The sequence below is a fragment of the Schistocerca serialis genome, chromosome 2 (genome assembly GCF_023864345.2).
Source record: "Schistocerca serialis cubense isolate TAMUIC-IGC-003099 chromosome 2, iqSchSeri2.2, whole genome shotgun sequence".
NCBI classification, from domain to species: Eukaryota; Metazoa; Arthropoda; class Insecta; order Orthoptera; family Acrididae; genus Schistocerca; species Schistocerca serialis.
The window spans coordinates 864,308,863-864,328,921 of NC_064639.1; the positions used below are offsets into that span (position 1 = coordinate 864,308,863).

Here is a 20,059-nt window from a genome sequence, read left to right on the forward strand (position 1 = left end):
TCTTAATTTTTTGGACGGAGAATGGATAATTGCTTTTCTCCAAGTCTTCAATTTGTTGCGTATCTCTTAGGTTTGGCATTATTGTACGCAAAATTCCAGTGGATGATTGGTTGTGTTAACCTCGTATGAGTAACATATTTAAACGCCTCAGATGTCATTACAATATCTTTTTACTCTGTTGATCTAATTCATCTTTGGGTATCCAGATTGTGAGATTCAGAATAATAACAAAGCCTCAACATGGTAATGAGTGCACCTGGCAAAAAGTTTTTCGGTGTTACCTACCGTAATAGAAAATGAACTGACTTGAGCTCCTTGAAAGCAAAAATGAATATATTATTCAAATATGTTCATATAATATACATAAGCACTAGTCAGTGCCGGATTACCCACGTAGCTGGAGTTAGCAAATACTACGGGCCCCGTTCCTGTTTTTGACAGTCATTTCAAGTACATAATTTATTTGTTGCAAGTAAACTAGAGAACCCATTTGGTTAAGTTCGCAACATTCTGCCAACAGATTAATTATGTTTCTGGCGTCACGACGAAGAACGGGGTAATCGTTGTGTCGGAGCTAACTTCGATGGCCAACAATAGCTTCTTAGTGACATTTTGTTCTTGCAACAAACCTCTTGCATGCAACCAACACCACACAGCACAAAATTAGAAATGTAAAAGCGCGGGAGTGCTGACGCAACAGTGATTCAAAAAAGGCAGTCGACACAAGTCCCTCGAGGTACAGACATCTAACAATTGGTGCTTGGAGGCCAATAGTTAACTTCTTTTACAAAGTAGATGATTTTGTGTAGTGATTACAAAGTTGCTGACTGAAAAGCGGGAACCACTGAAGCATAAGGTAAGGTCCCTTTTTATTCCCGTATCTACGCCTAAGTTTAAACAGTAAAAAAAGTATTTTGGTTCTCGGTATGTAACATGTAGGAATCAGCTATTTGTGTTTGATATCATCATAAAACACTGTACTTTTTATTTGGATGATTTCGAATACAGTATACATTTATTTAGCGCCCAGAATTTGTTGACCCTTAGTTCTGGTATATACTTGAGAGTTTTTAATACCACAATGGAACGTCATTGACTTGAAGTCATATTTTAAAGAGGAAATCAGAACACTGGTGAATTAACAACCTTGCAATCGATTTTCCGTCAGAATTTTAGCAATGATCTTGATAGTGCACAGCTTTGACCATCTCTGATGTACATTTTAAGCATCAGCACGTTGCAGTACCCCACCCCACTGTATCCTCTTAATGGTAAAGCGTGAATCACGAACACACCTAATTTATTAAACTATTATTTTAATAACAGGTTAATAATTTTCAATTTACAAATCTGTAGCGTTGAAGAGTGGTGTAGCTCTTGAATCTGTTCATCATATTAATAGTGTCAGCTTTACAATTCAAGGGAAGTGTTCCCTTACAGGTACCTTTAACAATTTTTCGAAGGATGGTGATCTGGAGAGACGTCCACCCAGCTACTCAAGACATTGGCAGCAAAAATAAATCATTCAATACTGGACATAGCTTTGCTGCATATAAGCCGGTACTCTTTAAACGTTACGCTCAGTGGTTCCACTGCATTGTGAATCTACACAAAATAATAAAATTATAGTGGTTCATGGTGTGGGCTCCTGTTGTCATGTCCTAGTTCATGAACCACGGGCAACGTATGAGTGGCAAAGGAAGTGGTCCTGACAGTCGGGATACCAGAGCTGGCAGAGGCTGCTAACAAGATGGGGTTGGACATTTTAGCTGTTAGTGACATTCGGGTAAGGTGTGAGAAAGAAGAGGAAGTGGGAGAATACAAGGTCTACCTGTCAGGAGTCAAAGCAGGAATAGCACAATGGGGTGTAGGGCTTTACATCAAGAAAGAAATGGAACCCAGCATAGTTGCAATAAGGTATGTAAACGAACGACTGATGTGGATTGACAATGTCTAGCAAGAAAATTAGGATTGTGTCAGTATATTCGCATTGTGAAGGGACAGATCAAAATAAGATGGATAGTTTTTGTGACGCACTCAGTGATGTAGTTGTTAGTGATGGTAGGAGGAGTCGGGGTAGACCAAGGAGAAGATACCTGGATTCGGTTAAGAATGATTTTGAAGTAATAGGCTTGTCATCGGAAGAGGCACCCATGTTAGCACTGAATAGGGGATCATGAAGGAATTTTATAGGGGGGACTATGCTCCAGACTGAACGCTGAAAGGCATAATCAGTCTTAAATGATGATGAATAAAATTATAACTTGAAAATGTCTGTACGTAGGAGACATTTCAGAAAACTGGATAAGAGGGTGCTTTTCATAACAGCTATCGAAGCGGAAAAAATTATTTTTAGAATTTTTGTATGTATGTCTACGCGCACCACGCAAAAACTACTGCACAAAATTGGATGCATTTTTCAGTTGTAGTGGCCGCGCGGTTCTGGCGCTGCAGTCTGGAACCGCGAGACCGCTACGGTCGCAGGTTCGAATCCTGCCTTGGGCATGGATGTGTTTGATGTCCTTAGGTTAGTTAGGTTTAACTAGTTCTAAGTTCTAGGGGACTAATGACCTCAGCAGTTGGGTCCCATAGTGCTCAGAGCCATTTGAACCATTTTTTTTTTCAGTTGTATTTTTGCAGGTCTAACTTAAAACGTGATACAACTTTCATGTTGACACGCCGAGTAGAATCAAAGTTGTCGCAGTTTTGCCATAAAAGAATGTGCTGTTACATACCATTGTCGCTTGCTGTAAACTAATTTGCAAGCAGGACGGCAATGCTTTGTGAGCCGCCGTCCGCGCCGGCGTCTTTTATGCGCGGATTAAGTCACGGGTAAAAGCTAGTCACAGTATAAAAATGCACAAAGCAAAGATGTCTTTGGCACCAGTTACCAGACTAATAAAGCACGTGAACAATCTCAAAACAATATTTCGCGAGAAGTGGCGAAAAAAATACGTGTACAGGAGAGCGGTTAAGTGTGTGTGGCACTGGCTTTTTTTATGTCACCGTTTAGTAAATTTGGCATGTTGAGTAGCTTTATATAGTATTACTGACGCACAGACTGAACGAGTGTGTCGTCTTTCGTCCCATTTTGACAGCACGACTACCATACGTGATTTTTAAAATGAAAATACGCTTATACATATTCTGTCTATCGAAAACTCACTTAGGCATAGTAGCTAGGGGTTTTTGAAAAATTCTTCACACACAGTAAATACGACTATTTCGTAACGATACGTAGTCATTTTGTTGTTGTAAGACGAGTTACCTTTCGCACCACAATAGAATGCGTACACCCACGTAACAGATTATTTTAAAAAATTGGGCCCACTTGTATTGTGTCAATAACGTCCCATTGCTCAATATTCTCTTCTTTTTAGTCTTCCAGAAAGTGGCTTAGTCTTCCAGAAAGTCGTATACTCCTTCGGTATCATTTCGAGCTATTACTGATGATTTTAAATCTTCAAATCAGTCTTCATTATAACTTCCTCATTTTAGCGTCCAGTGTCCTTACCGCCATTGGACATTGTAAAGAAGCATCGAACGTCAGTCCATTATTTGGATCTTCATTTGGAAAGTTGTCTATGATATATGCAACGATACTGAAAGGTATAAATAAGAGCGCAAAGAAAAGCCCATACACTTCCATTTGCATGTGAAATAGCCGGAAAATAATGATTTTAGTCAGTAATAAATATCGTGTGACGAGGGCCTCCCGTCGGGTAGACCACTCGCCTGGTGCAAGTCTTTCGATTTGACGCCACTTCGGCGACTTGCGCGTCGATGGGGATGAAATGATGATGATTAGGACAACACAACACCCAGTCCCTCAGCGACGAAAAATCTCCGACCCAGCCGGGAATCGAACCCGGGCCATTAGAATTGACAGTCTGTCGCGCTGAACACTTTTTATTTCCGATACAGTTCGTTGCGTTTGGTCTGGGCGGACGTCACAAGCCATCCGTTCAAGTTGATCGTTCATTCTTTTGACTCAGTTTTTTTATTACAAAGAGCACGCAGCCCTCTGACAACACGCTGAGCTACCGTGGCGGCACCACTCAGCTACCGGGGGCGGACATTTTAGTCAGTCATGTCTTTACTAACTCTCGCTATTTTACATTCAACCGTTTTCAATTTGACCGTCTTTCGAATCCAGGAACTGCCGCACTGTAGCTCGTGTGTAGCCGATAAGTCGAGGTTACGTATGTACTTCGCGCTTAGGCTTAAAATGGCTGCAAGTGTGGCAGAGCGAGTGACGAACAACAAGTGCGTAAGAGTATAGTCAGGACTTAACTGCATACTTTCATTATATGGCCCACATTCTCAAGCTAAGTCGTTAGTGGGAGACGACATTTTATCAGCGTGCTTTCCTTATGAAAATATAAAACACGAAGCCAAGTGGGGCTTAATAATGGATACAGTTGGCCAAAGTAGGATGGTGGCGGAAAACGCGCAAGAGCACGTCGCCGCTCACGTACTGCGTCACGGCACGCCTCGTTCCACCAAGGAACTGTGGGACGCCGGGGCAAATCGGAGGTGTGAGGTATTGATCGTTCCGCGGCTCTAAGAATAACTTCTGTAACATGAGTGACTTGATAGTCGACGACGCTTGTAAAGTGGCGGTCATCGAATGTCGCTAGAGACAAAAAAAGGTGTCCAATCGGCTTGCGCAAACTTACTGCGTCTAGGGCGCATAGATGGCAGTTGTGGCTGCAATCGAAGGACATATGGAAAATGGTCACTCGAGTGTGTATCAGCGAGAGCGAACCAATCAAAGCGCCGAGTTAGCGGAACAGTGAGAGAAATTCGTCGTGGAGGCAGACAAAAATGTAGGTTCCCCAGTGTTGAGGCAAACAAGATCCGCTTGGTGGAAGACGTCAATCAATAGGGAGCCTCGTGGACAAGGACGCGGTGATCCCCAAAGCAGGTGGCGGGCATTGAAGTCCTCAACCAGCAAATAGGGGAGTCGGAGCTGACCAAGGAGATAAAGGAGACCAGCTCTTGCCATCGGTGTGGACGATGGAATGTATACGGAACAAAGAGAGAAGGTGTATCCAGAAAGGGAAAGACGGGCAGAAACAGCTTGGAAGGATCTGTTTAAGGGCATTTGGTGATAATGGACAGTATCATGGAGAAGAATTATAAGTCCCCCATGTGCTGGCGTGCCATCAACAGAGGGGAGATCAAACTGGACTGACTGAAAATGAGGGAAAACAAAGCGATTGTGGGGACGTAGCTTTGTTTTCTAAAGACAGAAGCTGACTGGCGAGTAGGATCGTAAAAGGATCGACAGTTCATCCCGATTGGCTCTAATGCCGCGGATATTCCAATGGGTAATTAACATAGGGTGGACAGGAAAGGGAAGAATCTCACCACGGTTGCTCTCAATTCAACAACTGCTGAGAGCCGGCGGCCGACAGCATGGAACGGTATTCAGCCAAAAGTAGAAGGTCCCGATCCATAGGTTGTTCGGGGGCAACTCCTGCCACCAGTGATCGGCCGCCAGCAGTGTGCCTTGGCGACACGGAAGACGGCCGAGGGCGGTTACTACCAGGTGGCGCTGTAGATGAGACACGCCGTGGCGGAGAAGGAGGGGAACTTGGTTTCTTACGAGCCTTCTTGGAAACAGGACGTTGAGATGAGGGAGGAATCGATGGTTGTGTTGCCAGGGTATGTAAAAAAATCTTCGCGAGTAGGCTCTTTTTTGGAAGTCTGGGTGTCTGATTTTGGGGGATTTTGGGGCTTGTGGTTTAGCAGAAGCCGATGAAGGGTGAGCAGTAGAGTGAGCAGGTGATAGTGGGGAGGTTGAGCGGGCGATCTTTGCGCTGGCCGATCTGACGACAGTGGCACTAAAGGTGAGATCACAAGTCTGCATGGCTGCCTCCTTATTAGGCTGAGGAGATGCAAGGACAGTGCTATATTTACCTGCCGGGGGCTCAGTGGGCTTTCGACTGGTGAATAACTTGCGAGCAGGAAATGTAGACACCTTTTCCTTCACTCTGATTTCCTGAATAAGCCGTTCATCTTTGAAAATGGGGCAATCTCTAGAGGAAGCAGCGTGGTCGCCCATGCAGTTGATGCAACGAGGGGATGGAGGTGGACAAGCACCCTCATGGGCATCCTTGCCACACATAACACATTTGGCCAGATTGGAACACGACTGGCTGGTATGATTGAACCACTGTCACTGATAGCAGCGTGTAGGGTTGGGGATGTAAGGGCGAACTGAAATTATCTCATAGCCCGCTTTAATGTTCGATGGAAGTTGAACTCTGTGAGATGTCAAGAAGATAGTATGGGTTGGAACCAAGTCCTTGTCAACCCTTTTCATGACTCGATGAACAGCCATTATGCCCTGATCAGACAGGTAGTTTTGAATTTCCTTGTTGGACAATCCGTCGAGGGAGCGTGTATAAACCACCCCAGTGATGAATTTAAAATGCGGTGTGCTTCCACCTGGACAGGGAACGTGTGTAGCAGTGAAGTTCGCAGAAATTTTTGTGCCTGGTGGGCGCTGACTGTTTCTAACGACAAGGTGCCATTTCGTAATCGGGAACAAGACTTTACAGGGCCTGTAATTGCGTCGACACCTTTCTGAATAATGAAAGGGTTGACTGTGGAGAAGTCTTGACCTTCGTCCGACTGAGAAACAACAAGGAGCTGTGGCACTGATGGAAGAACTGTCCGTGGCTGAGACGCATTCAACTTTCGCTTGTGAGCAGACAATGTAGATGTAGAGGAAACCACTGCGGAAGTATCCCCCATGATTACCGGCGTCTCCGATGGCGCGCTCCTTCCTTGTGGGGCCCCTCTCTGAGGGCACTCCCGCCCGTGATTGTTCACACCTCACGTCACACCTCCCTAGAAACGGGCGGAGGGACCAATCGGCACGTTCGGAAGGTACCAGCTCGGGTAATCATCCCTCCCTGGGCCTGGCCGTTACCATGGGGTACGTACGTGTCCGACCTGTCTACCCGGGGCGGGAAATTACGCGTTACCCCGTCACCGGCTAAGCGTGGGTCGTCCTTCAGACATGCACAGGGAGGAAGGAATGAGAAAGAGAGGAACAAGGGTAAGGACAGGAAAGAAGAGAGGTCTCAAACGCCGCAGTGCAGAAGAGGGTAAAAAGAAGAGGCACGGAAAAGAGGACGATAAAGGACAGAGACTTTCCAGCAGAGAAAGTGAAGAAGAGAGACTGTCTTACAGTTACAAATGGTTCAAATGGCTCTGAGCACTATACGACTTAACTTCTGAGGTTATCAGTCGCCTAGAACTTAGAACTACTTAAACCTAACTAACCTAAGGACATCACACACATCCATGCCCGAGGCAGGATTCGAACCTGCGACCGTAGCGGTCGCTCGGCTCCAGGTTGTAGCGCCTAGAACCGCACGGCCACTCCGGCCGGCTTTACAGTTACAATCGTCCGGGATGGGGAAGGATATGGAAAAGGAAGGTATGCAGCCTGGAAAGGAAAGAGAGTTGCACTAGCTCTGGGTCCCGTGCTCGCCACGCACGTATCCACAAAAGAGTTGTGGACCCCGGGACGGGGGGTGGGGGGGCGGCTCGTGGAGTACAGGATCGAACGGAACACAACATCTGCACGATCCCTTCGTCATCTTCACGAGCCGTGGTGCCTACTGCGGTCCGCGTGAAGTGTTGGCAACGCGCAGTACGGTCGGCAGTTGCGGGCGGCATCCTCGAAACTCGTGTGGAACCATAGACTTAATAAATAAAAACTAGACCGCGCATTGGCGCTAGTGTCGCGTCCCAACATTGAACGTGATAGAAGCCGCCATTTGCAGGGGAACAGTGCGTAAACATGGTTCGTTCGTGTGCTGCTTTTAATTGTAACAGTAAGAATGGAAGCAAAGACGAAGACGGAAACAATGTTACATTTCACAGGTCAGTCATTTCTGGTTGTTTGTTACTTTCTATTACTTGTACATCGTATTTTCATGGAGAAATAATACATCATGAGCGTTTGTTTTTGTTTAGGTTTCCCCTTACAAATGATTTTCTAAATCGGAAATGGATAGTTGCTACTCGGAAAGAGAACTTCCAACCTACAGCAAATCATTTGCTGTGCTTTCTTCATTTTGAAGAGAATTGTTACCTGGAAAATTATGTAAATAGACGTAAACTGAAGGACGATGTTATACCGACAGTATTTGGACTTCCAACTCCTTTGAAAAAGGTATAGTGTCCCGGAAATCGTGCAATATAGGCCTAGGTTAAATAGTGTGGAAATACTTTCAGTGTGTATAATTTTGAACGTTCGTTTTCCAGGTTACCAAGGCAAGGAAACCTCCAAAGCCAAAAAAATGTTGAGACAGCAGAAAACTTGTGTGTGGATGTGCACGTTTCTGGTTACACTGGAGACCACAATTATTCATTCCCATCAAGTCCAAGTAAGCTGAAGGAAAAGTTCGAAAAAATTGAAGAAAGCAAGGAAGCAAAAATTGTGCAATGTAAGACTAAGTTAAAAACAGTGAACAAAAAGTGCAAAAGACAGACGCAGAAGATTAGCAAATATTTTAGAAGAACTAAAAGCTAAAAACTTTGTAAACGATAAAGTAATCTCGCTTATTAACGCTACTCACAGTGACATGTTATTGGAGATCCTAGATAGAAGCAAAAACAGATCACAGCAATATTCAGATAGGTTAAAAGCTTTTGCTATAACTTTAAATTTTTATTCACCTGCTGCTTACAGGTATGTTTGCAGTACATTTAATTTATCCCTACCACATGCAAGTACTTTACAGAGATGGTACAATTGTGTTGAAGGTTTGCCAGGTTTTACGTCAGACAGTTTTGACATTATAAAGGCAAGAGTTGCAAAATCGTCTCGTGAAGTGTTTTGTGCGTTAATGTTTAACGAAACGCCAATGAAAAAGTGCGTTGAGTGGGATGGAAGTGAATTTGTAGGCTATGTTGATTTTGGGTGTGTGCCAACAACATCAGGACTAGAAGCATTGGTTCTTATGGCAGTAGGTGTCAACGATCATTCGAAGACCCCTATAGAATACTTCCTAACTGATGGTGTTTCTGCCTGGGAGACGAAAACAATTATTGAAATGGCCATTGCAATGTTCTATGATGTAAATGTCAGTGTGGTAGCTGTTACTTGTGATGGACTTTCCACTAATATTGTAATGGCAAAGGAGTTAGGGGCAAATATTGCTGTTGAAGATATGAAACCCTGTTTTTCTTATCCTGTTACAGGTTAACAATGTATATATAATTATAGATCCTTGCCATATGATCAAGTTAGTTAGAAATATGTTTGGTAAATATAAGAATTTAGTTGATGGGAGTGGAAGGAAAATCTCCTGGCAGTATATACAAAAGCTGCATTATACACAAGAAATGGAGGGGCTTACTCTAGCTAATAAACTGAAATTATTGCACCTGAACTTTGGACAACAAAAAATGAAAGTGAAGTTAGCTGTCCAGGTATTAAGAGCTACAGTTACTTCTGCAGTGCAATATTTATGCTGCGATTTAAAATTAGAGGAATTTCAGGGTTCTGAAGGAACAGCAGACTTTTGTCTTATTTTTTATCAAATATTTGATATGCTCAATTCAAAAAAAATCCTTTGGCTAAGGAATACAAAGTACCAATACTGGATTGTAATAAGTGTATTTGGGAGCCTATCCTTGAGACAGTAGCTGTTTATTTGATATCCCTTAAAGATACAAATGGGAAGATATTATGTAAAGGTAATAGGAAGATAGCTATACTTGGGATATTAGCACTGTGTGAAACTATTAAAGGCTTGAATAATGATGTAATCATGACAAAAAAGATGAACTACTTGCTGATGTACAAGTTTAGCCAGGATCATCTGGAAACGTATTTTTCTTTAGTTAGATCTAGATTAGGATGGAATAACAATCCATGCTACCTGCATTTCAGAGCAGCATATAGGAATCTCCTCCTTTCAAATGAGGTCAGACCTAAGACAACTGCTGTCAGGTTCAAGATGATACATGTCTTTTACCTTGGACTGGGAAAAATAAATGTGTTTCATATGACTCAGTTGAGTTTTGCAACAGTAGGAGATATGACTGTACTGATGAAAGAAATGTGGAGTCTCTGTCTGACCATTATTACGTGATATTGCCAAATAACTTAATAGAGTACACTAGTAATGTTGTTGTATACATTGCAGATTTTGTCGTGAAACATATGGTAAAGAAATTGAATTGCAGTTCTTGTGTACATAGTTTATTTAGTGTAGCAGTAGTTCAGTTCTCTGATTTGTTAAGGAGGAAAAACAATGGTGGCTTGATTATGCCATCAGCAGGAGTAATTGTGGTTTGCAGAGAGGCTGAGAAAATAATATGGCTACGGGTTGTGAAATCAACTAATGTAATTCAGAAAAGCAATACACTCTTTGAAATAATGTCACATGTTGTGCTAATAGTAATGCAGCAGGACTTATTTCCTGAACTGAAGGACCATCCGATGGAAAATGTTTTCCCAGAGAATCATTTGTACATTATTGTAAAATCAATTGTAAGGCAGTATGTTACGGTTCGTTGTCACCATATTGCAAACACATGCAATGCAAAATTGCACAAAAAAGTTATTAGAAACTGACAAAATCAATTTCATTTCAAAATCAATGATGGGTGAAATATGTTGTTTTTCAATTTAAAATTGAAAATAGCATTGCTGTATCATTTCAACTCTTGCATTTTACCACCTGTGTATGAATAATCCAGACAACTGTAAATGTCTTTCTTTTGTATGTGTACAAAATTAAATCCTGTGAACTTAATTATGCCAATTAATGTCTATAGTGTGGTGGTCCTTCCTCACACCTCTTACCTCCTTCTACTGAACATTACATCAGTAGTATTCCATGGGGTATGGAATGAAGTTAGAGATGTACATGTCTGTGTAAGACAGTGAAAAGTCATTACATCATTGTACTAAAGAGCTAATTATATAACCAAAATATTAAATTTAAGGTTTACTGAATAGATTTCAAGGAGTTGCCACATAGAAAGTTCTTTGATTGTTTTTACCTGCACTACATGACAATGTGCTCTGGTAAGTTACTGAAAACATGGATAACTGACTCTTCTTAATACCTTTAGGTCTTTGCAGAGGCTCTTTTTGGTCCTAGTATTTTATTTCCATGCTTTCACCATTTATTTCAGGTGTGAAATGTTGATAATGATAAAGGGTATTAATGGATAGTTGTCAAAATACCAATAATAGGTTGTTACAGGATGTTATTGAAGTGACACTACATCTTGGTTGTGATAAACCAGTATGTGATGCCTCTGAGTTGTAGGTTAAATTGGAAAGTAACAATTTGTTTGCAAAGCCAATTAATGCAAATGCTAAATGTAGGTGACAGCAGATTGTTCTACAGCCTAACCTGATGTCTATATTTACACCTTATACTGTATCTAATAAACTTTCTACTACAAAAATTGCAAGCTACATAGGGAAAAAGTTGCAGTGTTAGATTACAGACAAAGGTACTTTGTTGCATGTCAAGTACTTATATTGTATTTGCATATAAATTACTAAAAATATTAACAGGGTTAATGTACTAAGTTGAACTGAAGGAAGAACTAGGCAGATGATAGGTATTTGGATTTTTAATCAAATATATATTAAGTATGAACCAGAGGTAGGTCGAATAATTGCGTTTAGATACTTAACATGTGTTGTCAGGTGGTGATTATACTTCGTAAATGGTCAAATATTTGATCAAATGTTGCAAACTCAACCACTTTCAGAGGTGCTATCAGTGTTAAAAACTAATATGCGAATGAAATTCCTAGGATATTTAAAGTGATATGGGTTATTACAATTAATCATACCAAAATTCGAGTGTAGACAATACTGTTCTAAACAAAAGTAGGCGTGCAAAATGTACACAGTAGTCAGCAAAAAGCAAACAGGACCTGACAGGAAAATTACGTGAATTAAATAATAATCTTACTGCCTGTTACTTTAAAAGTTTCATGTTCTTATCTAACGCAAATAACTCGATGTAAACTCGTTCCACCTTGTCAGGAAAGAGCCTTACATTCTTAAATTTCGCGTCTCTATGCACATGTATTTCGTAAATTGGGAAACTTCATTCATTTAAGTATATTTTTAAAATAGACTCGAATACTCAATATATTTTTAAACACACGTGTGTTTTAATTTGTGCTTCAATTTGCTCTTGTTGCGTCTTATATACTTCAAATCACAACCCCAGTACTAGGATTCATCCCTGCAAATGGCGGCGATCAGCTGCGTCAATTGGGGAACAGTTGCCTCGCTTCTCCGCTACGTCGTGGTAGGGGCTTCTGTGGAACCAGCACAGCGGATAGACTGGTGCGTGGAGGGGCTGCGCGTGAGTCAGCTGTGACCGCTACTCCTCCCGCGGCAGCATGAGACGGAGCGGAGGGGGCAGCTCGCGCTGGCTCGGCTGCAGTCGGTGGACTTCGGCGACAAGCAACTGGTGGTTCACGTTGCTGGCCGCTAGATGGCTGCAGTTGATTACGTTGCTCAAGGTGAGTCCGACCTCTAACAGTCGACGGAGGAAGTATGGGTGCTGGCTTACCAACCGCAGTAGCAGACGCTGCACTGCGCGAGGGAAGTAGGCGGCGGCGTCGAGTAATGCGTATGCCTGATCAGCCAACCGTAGTTTATCCTCGTGTGATGATGAGGTATGAGGACGTAATTGTAATTCCTGTGGCAGTGTAACTAACCAAAATGCTCAGAGCGCTAAATCCGGCATGATCTCTGTCATGGCCTGAGCACGGAAGCGTCGGCACAGCTGGGAAGAGGTTCTGTCATCTAAACTTTCGTCGTAAATGATGCCGTGGATTGCAGGATTGCATCTGCTGGCGTACGGGAAAGACGTTCGATGAGGAGTGAACGAGCAGAAGAGTATTACGCTCAGGTGGGTTTAGCAACATGTCACTATTAACAAGTAAGATCGGGGTGGTCATGCAAATGGTTCACCAAACAAACAAACCGAGTGCCGTCGTCTACAATTCCGCGTATGCCCAACAAGTTGTCCACCAAGGTAAACCACGTCACGGGGTCGTCCATTTGTAACGATGGCAGCTTCGGAAAACGTCCTGGAGGCAGAGCTTGCGGCAAAGTCGATAGGGCCCGGACGACACGAGGGTTCTGAGAAGTAGCATCCAGTGCCGTCGACTGTGCAATGGTGACAGGGGCTACGTTTTGATGAAAGCTCGGTATTTGTGTTGGCGCCTTTTTATGCCTAGCATTCACAGAGCGTGTGGAGAGGAGTCGGTTTGGCCACACGCCTAACACATCACTGCCGGCGCTGTAGAATCGTGAAGCGAGACGGGTAAAACAAAAGCAGCGGTGCCGAGGTGTGCTGCCGGTGATGCGTCGTCCATTGTCTGTGTAGGAGGGGTCAGCACATGATCCCCACTGGAACCCGACGCCTAAGTGTCGACGACAGACGCTGATGGATTCCCGAAAGAAGGAGCGAAATCTTGATTGAATGCCGAAAGGTGAGGCGGAAACAGGGCTGGTGCATCGCCCGAGGTCTGCGCGGCGCAGTAGGTCCAGCAGATGAATGGGCATCCTGGCGCGATTGACTTGTGTCCCATTTAGCGGTGCGGCAGTGAGCAAATTAAACGGCATAGCGCGATCGGCGAGAAAGTTGGCGTCGAATGTGTGCGACGTTTGTAATGGCGGGCCACACCGGGGAGGAGGAAGCTGTGTGTGTGGGCCGCCAAACTGTACAGCCGAGTCGTCCGTAGTGGAGTGAGACAGAAACTCCATTAACATGGAATCCAGTCGCATGCTTCAGGGCAGGTGTGTGCTGCATCCGGTGTGACGTGACAAAGGAGGTTAGAGTCGCCTCTTCCGGCGGAGTAAACACTGGAGAAACGAACATTCTCGTTGTATTGGTTAATACCTGCGGGAGAACTTTGCGCTTCACAACCGAAAGTCAATTCCGCGGTAGTGACGTCCCGCACTGTCGCGAAGGTTGAGTCACTGTTTAAGCTGGTGCGAAACCGGTGGCAAGCAATGCACAAATTGAAACGCATTCAAATGACTCGGGATCACCAATGTGGGTTTTCTATCGACACCGAATAATTTCCGGATAGAAATAACCAAGAGTACGATTACACATTCTTTATAAGCGCACAATAACCAGAAAATAAAACGCATCGAGCGAAAACAAACAGCCCAAAACAAGATCCAAAGCTCACTCAATCCTAAGATAGAGCACACCTCGTTCTAGAGTCATTGATAATTGATGGTTGCCACAAGCTAACAGGTCGCATTTTCAGGTGCTTGTTGTAGGTAATACAGCATTAGTATTGTGAAGGTCGCGTGAAATTTCCATTTTCGGCAGTTATTTATTTAATCGTATGGTGACTTTATACAATATACAGTTGATACAAGGCAAGTAATATACATATACATATACAATATACATATGATAAAAGACAAAATTAAATCTTAAAGTCTGTGTTTTTCAACCAATTAATTAAGCTGGGTGTGAGAGTGAACAAGTCGTTGGGAATTCCAGGGTATGAATGAAGTGGACAGCGTTGGACTAAATGTTCGATTGTCTGCTCTTCTTGATTACATTCAGACGTTGGTTAACTGATCCAGCCCCATTTGTACCTGAAGTAGCTACAACAACCATGTCCAGTCCTTAACCCGTTGAGGCGGCACCAGAGGTTCCTCGGTAGGTAACAACCTTTTGGCTTCTTTGTGGGATCAAGGTGATGGGCTCTTGTTCCCAATCTTTTTGTTGACCATTCACGCTTCCAGCTTTCATTTAGATCAAAACCATCCGCGATGAGTAGTCCCGCAGTAACACTTGCTGGTCTTCTTGATCGCAATCGTTGCTGTGGCGGATGACAGAATTCCTGGTGCAGTAGTAGAGAGGGTGATGCAGAGACTTTCTTTGCCTTCATCAGTAGAGCTTGTTTCCGCCTTAAGTGAGGTGGAGGGATGTGACTCAGTACAGGTAACCAGTGGCATTGAGTTGATTTGATGGAACCAGTAATGCAGCGCATTGTGTCGTTAAGTTTTGTGTCTACCTTCTTCACATGTACACTTTCCAACCAGACAGGTGCACAGTACTCGGCAGCAGAGTACATAAGACTGATGCCAGTTAAATGTAGACAGTCAAAAGGGGTTCCCCAGGTGGTACCACTGAGCTTGTGTAGTATGTTGTTCCTTGCAGCAACTTTATGAGAAAGCTTGGTGATGTGCTCTTTGTAGCTCAGGGTTCCATCTAGAGTGATTCCGAGATATTTTGGAAAAGGATTGTACCTCAACGTTTGTCCATTGAGCAGAACTCTTGGTTTATAGTTCGCAGCACGATTCGTTAGATGGAAACAAGAGACTTCAGGTATTGATGTGCTTGGGATCAATCCCCAGGTCTTAAAGAAAGTTGACATCTTCTCCAGATCCTCCGTAAGAATTTATACATTAATATTTTACCAACCACAATATCAACTAAATTCATCTACGCTGATGACATCGCACTGGTAGCACAGAGCAGTAATTTCGAAGATGGTTAATTTTCGGCAGTAGAGGAGCGCGACAAACAAAAGTTCGCGAACCGATGCTCTAACACTGAAGTTATTATGTCCAAATTCAATTCTACAGCAAAATGTGGACTTAATATTGCGTATTTTTAACGCCACACAGTTGTTGCTTTGCAGTAATTGGGCTCAAGGAAAAGAACTGACAACAGCAAGAGTACTGCTACATTTATGTCAGATGATGTTACGTTAAAACGTTGCAAAGGCAATGTTTTCGATGTGCAAAAACTTTGTCATGGTTCTGTTCATGGCAAGATTTTACTGATGGAACTCACTTTGCTCTTAAACACACTACCGCTGCTTTGACTGATTTTAGTAATTACTGGCTTTGTGAGAAAAAGAGAACATCTTTATTTCTTGGAATAATACAAGAAGTTTGCAGACTGATGTTGATGCTGGTCTTGTGGAAGAGAGAAAGCTGCACCAAAGCTCTAAATTTAGTAATAGATGATAATGGTGTTGATGGAATAAGAGGAAAAAAAATGGCCATAATTATACACAGACGGAAAAAAAATCACAACATCAAGGAGGAGTTGTGCAACACAAACGGAAGTTGGTAGGTCAGTGTCTAATCTGAAAGATGATGTCTACTCAAATTTCGCGCTAGTTCATAAGAGTTGCGCTAGCAGCGCCACTATGAGGATGCAAATCAGGGTTGTTTTTAAATACACGCTGTAACGATCATGAGTGTTAGAAACTTTTGAAATTGGACATGGTGACTTTATGTTAGTCAAGAATACCTTTAAGGCAACAAAGACGACATTATCAACACTTTGCTGAGTTTGAACGAAGTAGTGCAATAGGGCTGCGAGAAGCTGGATGTTCTTTCTGCAATATTGCAGAAAGACTTGGCAGGATTGTACCCACAATCATCACTGTTGGCAGCGGTGGTCACGGGAATGTACGGTCGCAAGAAGACCGGCCTCCAGGTGGCTATGTGGCCACTAACCAGAGGGAGACCACCGTAATCGGTATATGGCTCTGGCGCATCGTATTGCATCTGGAGCAGCAATATGAGCACCAGTTGGCACCACTGTGACATAAGGAACTTCAACAAACACACACAAAGAACTGTAACAAATCGATTACTTCAAGGACGGCTTCGAGCTAGACTCCCTCCAGCGCGCATTTCGCTGATACCAAAACCAAACCACCACCATCTGCTACTTCAGTGGTGTCAAGCAAGATCTCATTGCGCGGGGGGAGGGGGGGGGGCGCACGGTAGAGATCTGTTGTGTTTCCTAATGAAAGCTGGTTCTGCCTCGATGCCAGTGCCAACCGGTCTGCGTGCTAGATACGCTGGACCTACAACTGCACTTATGGTCTGGGTTGTGATTTCGTAAGGCAGCAGGAGCACTGTCGTGGTCACCCCAAGCATCCTGACTGCAAATTTGTATGTCAATCTGGCGCGTCGACGTGTTATGCTGCCATTCGTAAACAGCATTCCAGGCGATGTTTTCCAACATAATAACGCTCGCCAATATACCGCCGTTGTAACCCAATATGCTGTACAGTGTCGACAACTTGCCTTGACCTGCTCGATCACCAGATCTGTCTCCAATCGAGCACATATGGGACATTACTGGACGACAACTCCAGCGTCATCCACATCTAGCGTTAACCGTACCTGTACTGACAGACCAAGCGCAACAGGCATGGAACTCCGTCCCGTAAACTGCCTGCCATCCTGCACCTATGGAACACGATGAATGCACGTTTGCATGCTTGCGTTCAACATTCCGTCGTTTACACGGGTTATTAATGTACCAGCGCTTCACATCTGCAATGACTTACCTCGCGCTTATTTTAAAATTCTTGTCCTCCTTTGCTACCTTGTTCTTGACAAATGCCCAAAGAAGTCCAATGGCGTTCAATTCGCAGTGCGCTACTGGCAACCTTGTCCACTGATCGCAACAGACTTTCCAGAAGGTATTCCTGCGCACTGAACTGCGGCCGCGCGTGTTCGAGTAGGCCAGCTTTAGTAAATTCCTCATACAATGTGGGATTACACGGAAGCTCTACATTTTTGCTTTCCACCCATTTAATAATAGAATGCCTTCGCCATTTCGTAGATGGATTTCGTGATACTGGATTTATCATTGTGTGATATGGAGTCTGATCTAAAACAATTGCGGATCTAATTTTTCGAGAACGCTTCTAAAGCTCTCTTCGTAGTTTCTGGCATTCATTTCAGAATTTCATTTTTGGCCAATAAAACATAAGCCAGTATTTTGCACGAACCCATCTTTGTTCCCAATGTGGCACATTATAAGTCTTTTTCCAGAACCGGTGTTTGAATTCCTCCTTTTCAGCCATTCCACTCTTTAACACTTCCTCTGTGATAATCGTATATATTTCCTGATGCATAAGGCATTTTTTGTTCCTGCCGACCAAGCTTTCTTGAAGGATTTGCACCACACCAACTCTCATCAGTGTAATAACTAGTCCATCCAGTGTTCGCGCAATAATTATCTTTTTCCTGCCACTTGGTTATTTTCCATCAGTACAGGTTTTTTGTTGAACTTTTTTGTACCTGAAGACCAATTTTCGAATAGGACGACAATGGATTGTTTCACCCATATCAGAAAAATCTTCCACTTCAGTCTTTTTTCAACACGGCTGCCACTGCGGGAAACTGCTTTTCCACATAGAAGTCGTGAATTTTTCTTCTCATGACTCTCTGTGTAAACTCGTCCAATACAAGCTTCTGTCGCCTCGTCCAATATTAACTTCTGTCGCCTCGTCCAATACTAACTTCTGTCGCCTCGTCCAATACTAACTTCTGTCGCCTCGTCCAATACTAACTTCTGTCGCCTCGTCCAATATTAACTTCTGTCGCCTCGTCCAATATTAACTTCTGTCGCCTGCCAGAACTCTTTTTGATGATACAAGACATGAAGTTTCTCTACATTCTCTCGAAATTCGCTTTACTGTACTTTTCACTAATAATGTGTGAATTCCACAGGGACCAAACTGCTGAGGCCATCGGCCTCGCAGTTAGCAGGCGCACTGATCACCATAGACTTTCCACAGCTCCGTAAATGACACACGGTTTCATACAAGTACAAGGCAACTAATTATCTTACGAACACTGGCCTCACACGAATACACAACAACAAATGGGAGCATGATTATTTTCCTATCCGATGGCAAGAAGCGGTATAAACACTGCAACAATGAATTGGAAATAGTGTTCAGAGGTCCGGCAACATAGCACACGCAAGCACACTGCGCGTATAAACGCAAAAGCAAATAAATTAAACATTAGATATTAGCGCTTTATGTAGATTTACATAACAGCTGTTTATGGCAACAACAGAGCTTGCATTTAAACTTTTCGTCTTTATTAATATGTATCACCATTAGGCGAATTGCAGCAATCTATGCCCATCATTATTAGGACAAAACGACTAATTGGAAAGCAACGACAATTCGTCTGGAAGTAGAGTATGGTTGTGTCTTTAAACTGTGCAAAGGATATTTCTTCTACTTACGTCATGATATTTATGCGTCCTTAAAGTCGACACTCGCCTAAAAAAAAATAAAATAGAAAAAGCACAGTTTCTCTTAAACATTAGCGCGTAAGACGCCTCCATTTCAAATGTTCAAATGTGTGTGCATTCCTAAGGGACCAAACTGATTAGGTCATCGGTCCCTAGGCTTACATACTACTTAACCTAACGTAAACGATCTTACGCTAAGGACAACACACAACCCCATGCCTGGGAAAGGGACTCGAACCTCCGTCGGGGAGAGCCGTGCGACCGTGACAAGACGCCTAGACTGCGCGGCTACCCCGCACGGCCCTGTGACCAGAATATGAGCTCTAAGTCAGGGGTCGGTCAATATGAAATGGATAATACTGTAAGAGGTGATTTCATATTACAACATCAGCCACAGGATGAAAACTATCTACCAGACTGCTTCCTGTCAGAATGCTTTAATAAGACGCTGGCAGACATACTCTAGATGTACGAGGGGCAGTCAATAAGTTATGCAACACCTTTTCTCCGAAAGCATGTTGGTTTTATTCAGGATTCCAACGTGCCATATTATTCCCCACTCTTTTAGCTACAAAAATCCCATTTTACTACATAATTTGCGTTTAACGCGACAGCCTTGCGCCAACTTCCTGGGAGGACCCATATACCTACATGGTACCAATCTATTGGTCGACGTCGGAGCCAACGTCTTACGTCTTTCTGCATCAATAACCCCCATATCATCCACATTCTGCTTCTCACAGAGTGCATTCTCCATTGGGTCACACGGATGGAAGTCGGAAAGTGCGACTCCGGGCTGTAGGGTGGATAAGGAAATATAATACAATGAAGTTTTGTGAGCTCCTTTCGGATGCACAGAATTGTGCGAGGCCTTGCACTGTCATGGAGGAGAAGTTCTTTGCATTTTTGTGGCGATGAACGGGCCGAAGTCATTTCTTCAATTTTCTGAGGGTAGCACAATATCAGTACACTTCAGACATCAT

General features: G+C 43.3%; 2 protein-coding genes across 3 annotated transcripts in view; one reads left to right on the top strand and one right to left on the bottom strand.

Annotated features, from left to right (window-relative positions):
- Window positions 1-20,059, bottom strand: part of LOC126458171 (mucin-17-like) — a 309,041-nt gene that overhangs the window by 244,684 nt on the left and 44,298 nt on the right. The gene's annotated exons all lie outside the window — the stretch shown is intronic.
- On the top strand, window positions 7,811-8,470 carry LOC126458172 (THAP domain-containing protein 1-like). The gene is made up of 3 exons (XM_050095042.1): window positions 7,811-7,905; window positions 7,999-8,197; window positions 8,290-8,470. The coding sequence occupies exons 1-3, from the start codon at window positions 7,823-7,825 to the stop codon at window positions 8,329-8,331; spliced, it is 324 nt and encodes a 107-aa protein (XP_049950999.1). The 5' UTR covers window positions 7,811-7,822; the 3' UTR covers window positions 8,332-8,470.

Coding starts and splice junctions, on each gene's coding strand:
- LOC126458172 (XM_050095042.1), top strand. CDS start 7,823: ATGGTTCGTTCGTGTGCTGCTTTTAATTGTAACAGTAAGAATGGAAGC. Junction 7,906..7,998: donor AACAATGTTACATTTCACAG/GTCAGTCATTTC, acceptor GTTTTTGTTTAG/GTTTCCCCTTACAAATGATT. Junction 8,198..8,289: donor TTCCAACTCCTTTGAAAAAG/GTATAGTGTCCC, acceptor TTCGTTTTCCAG/GTTACCAAGGCAAGGAAACC.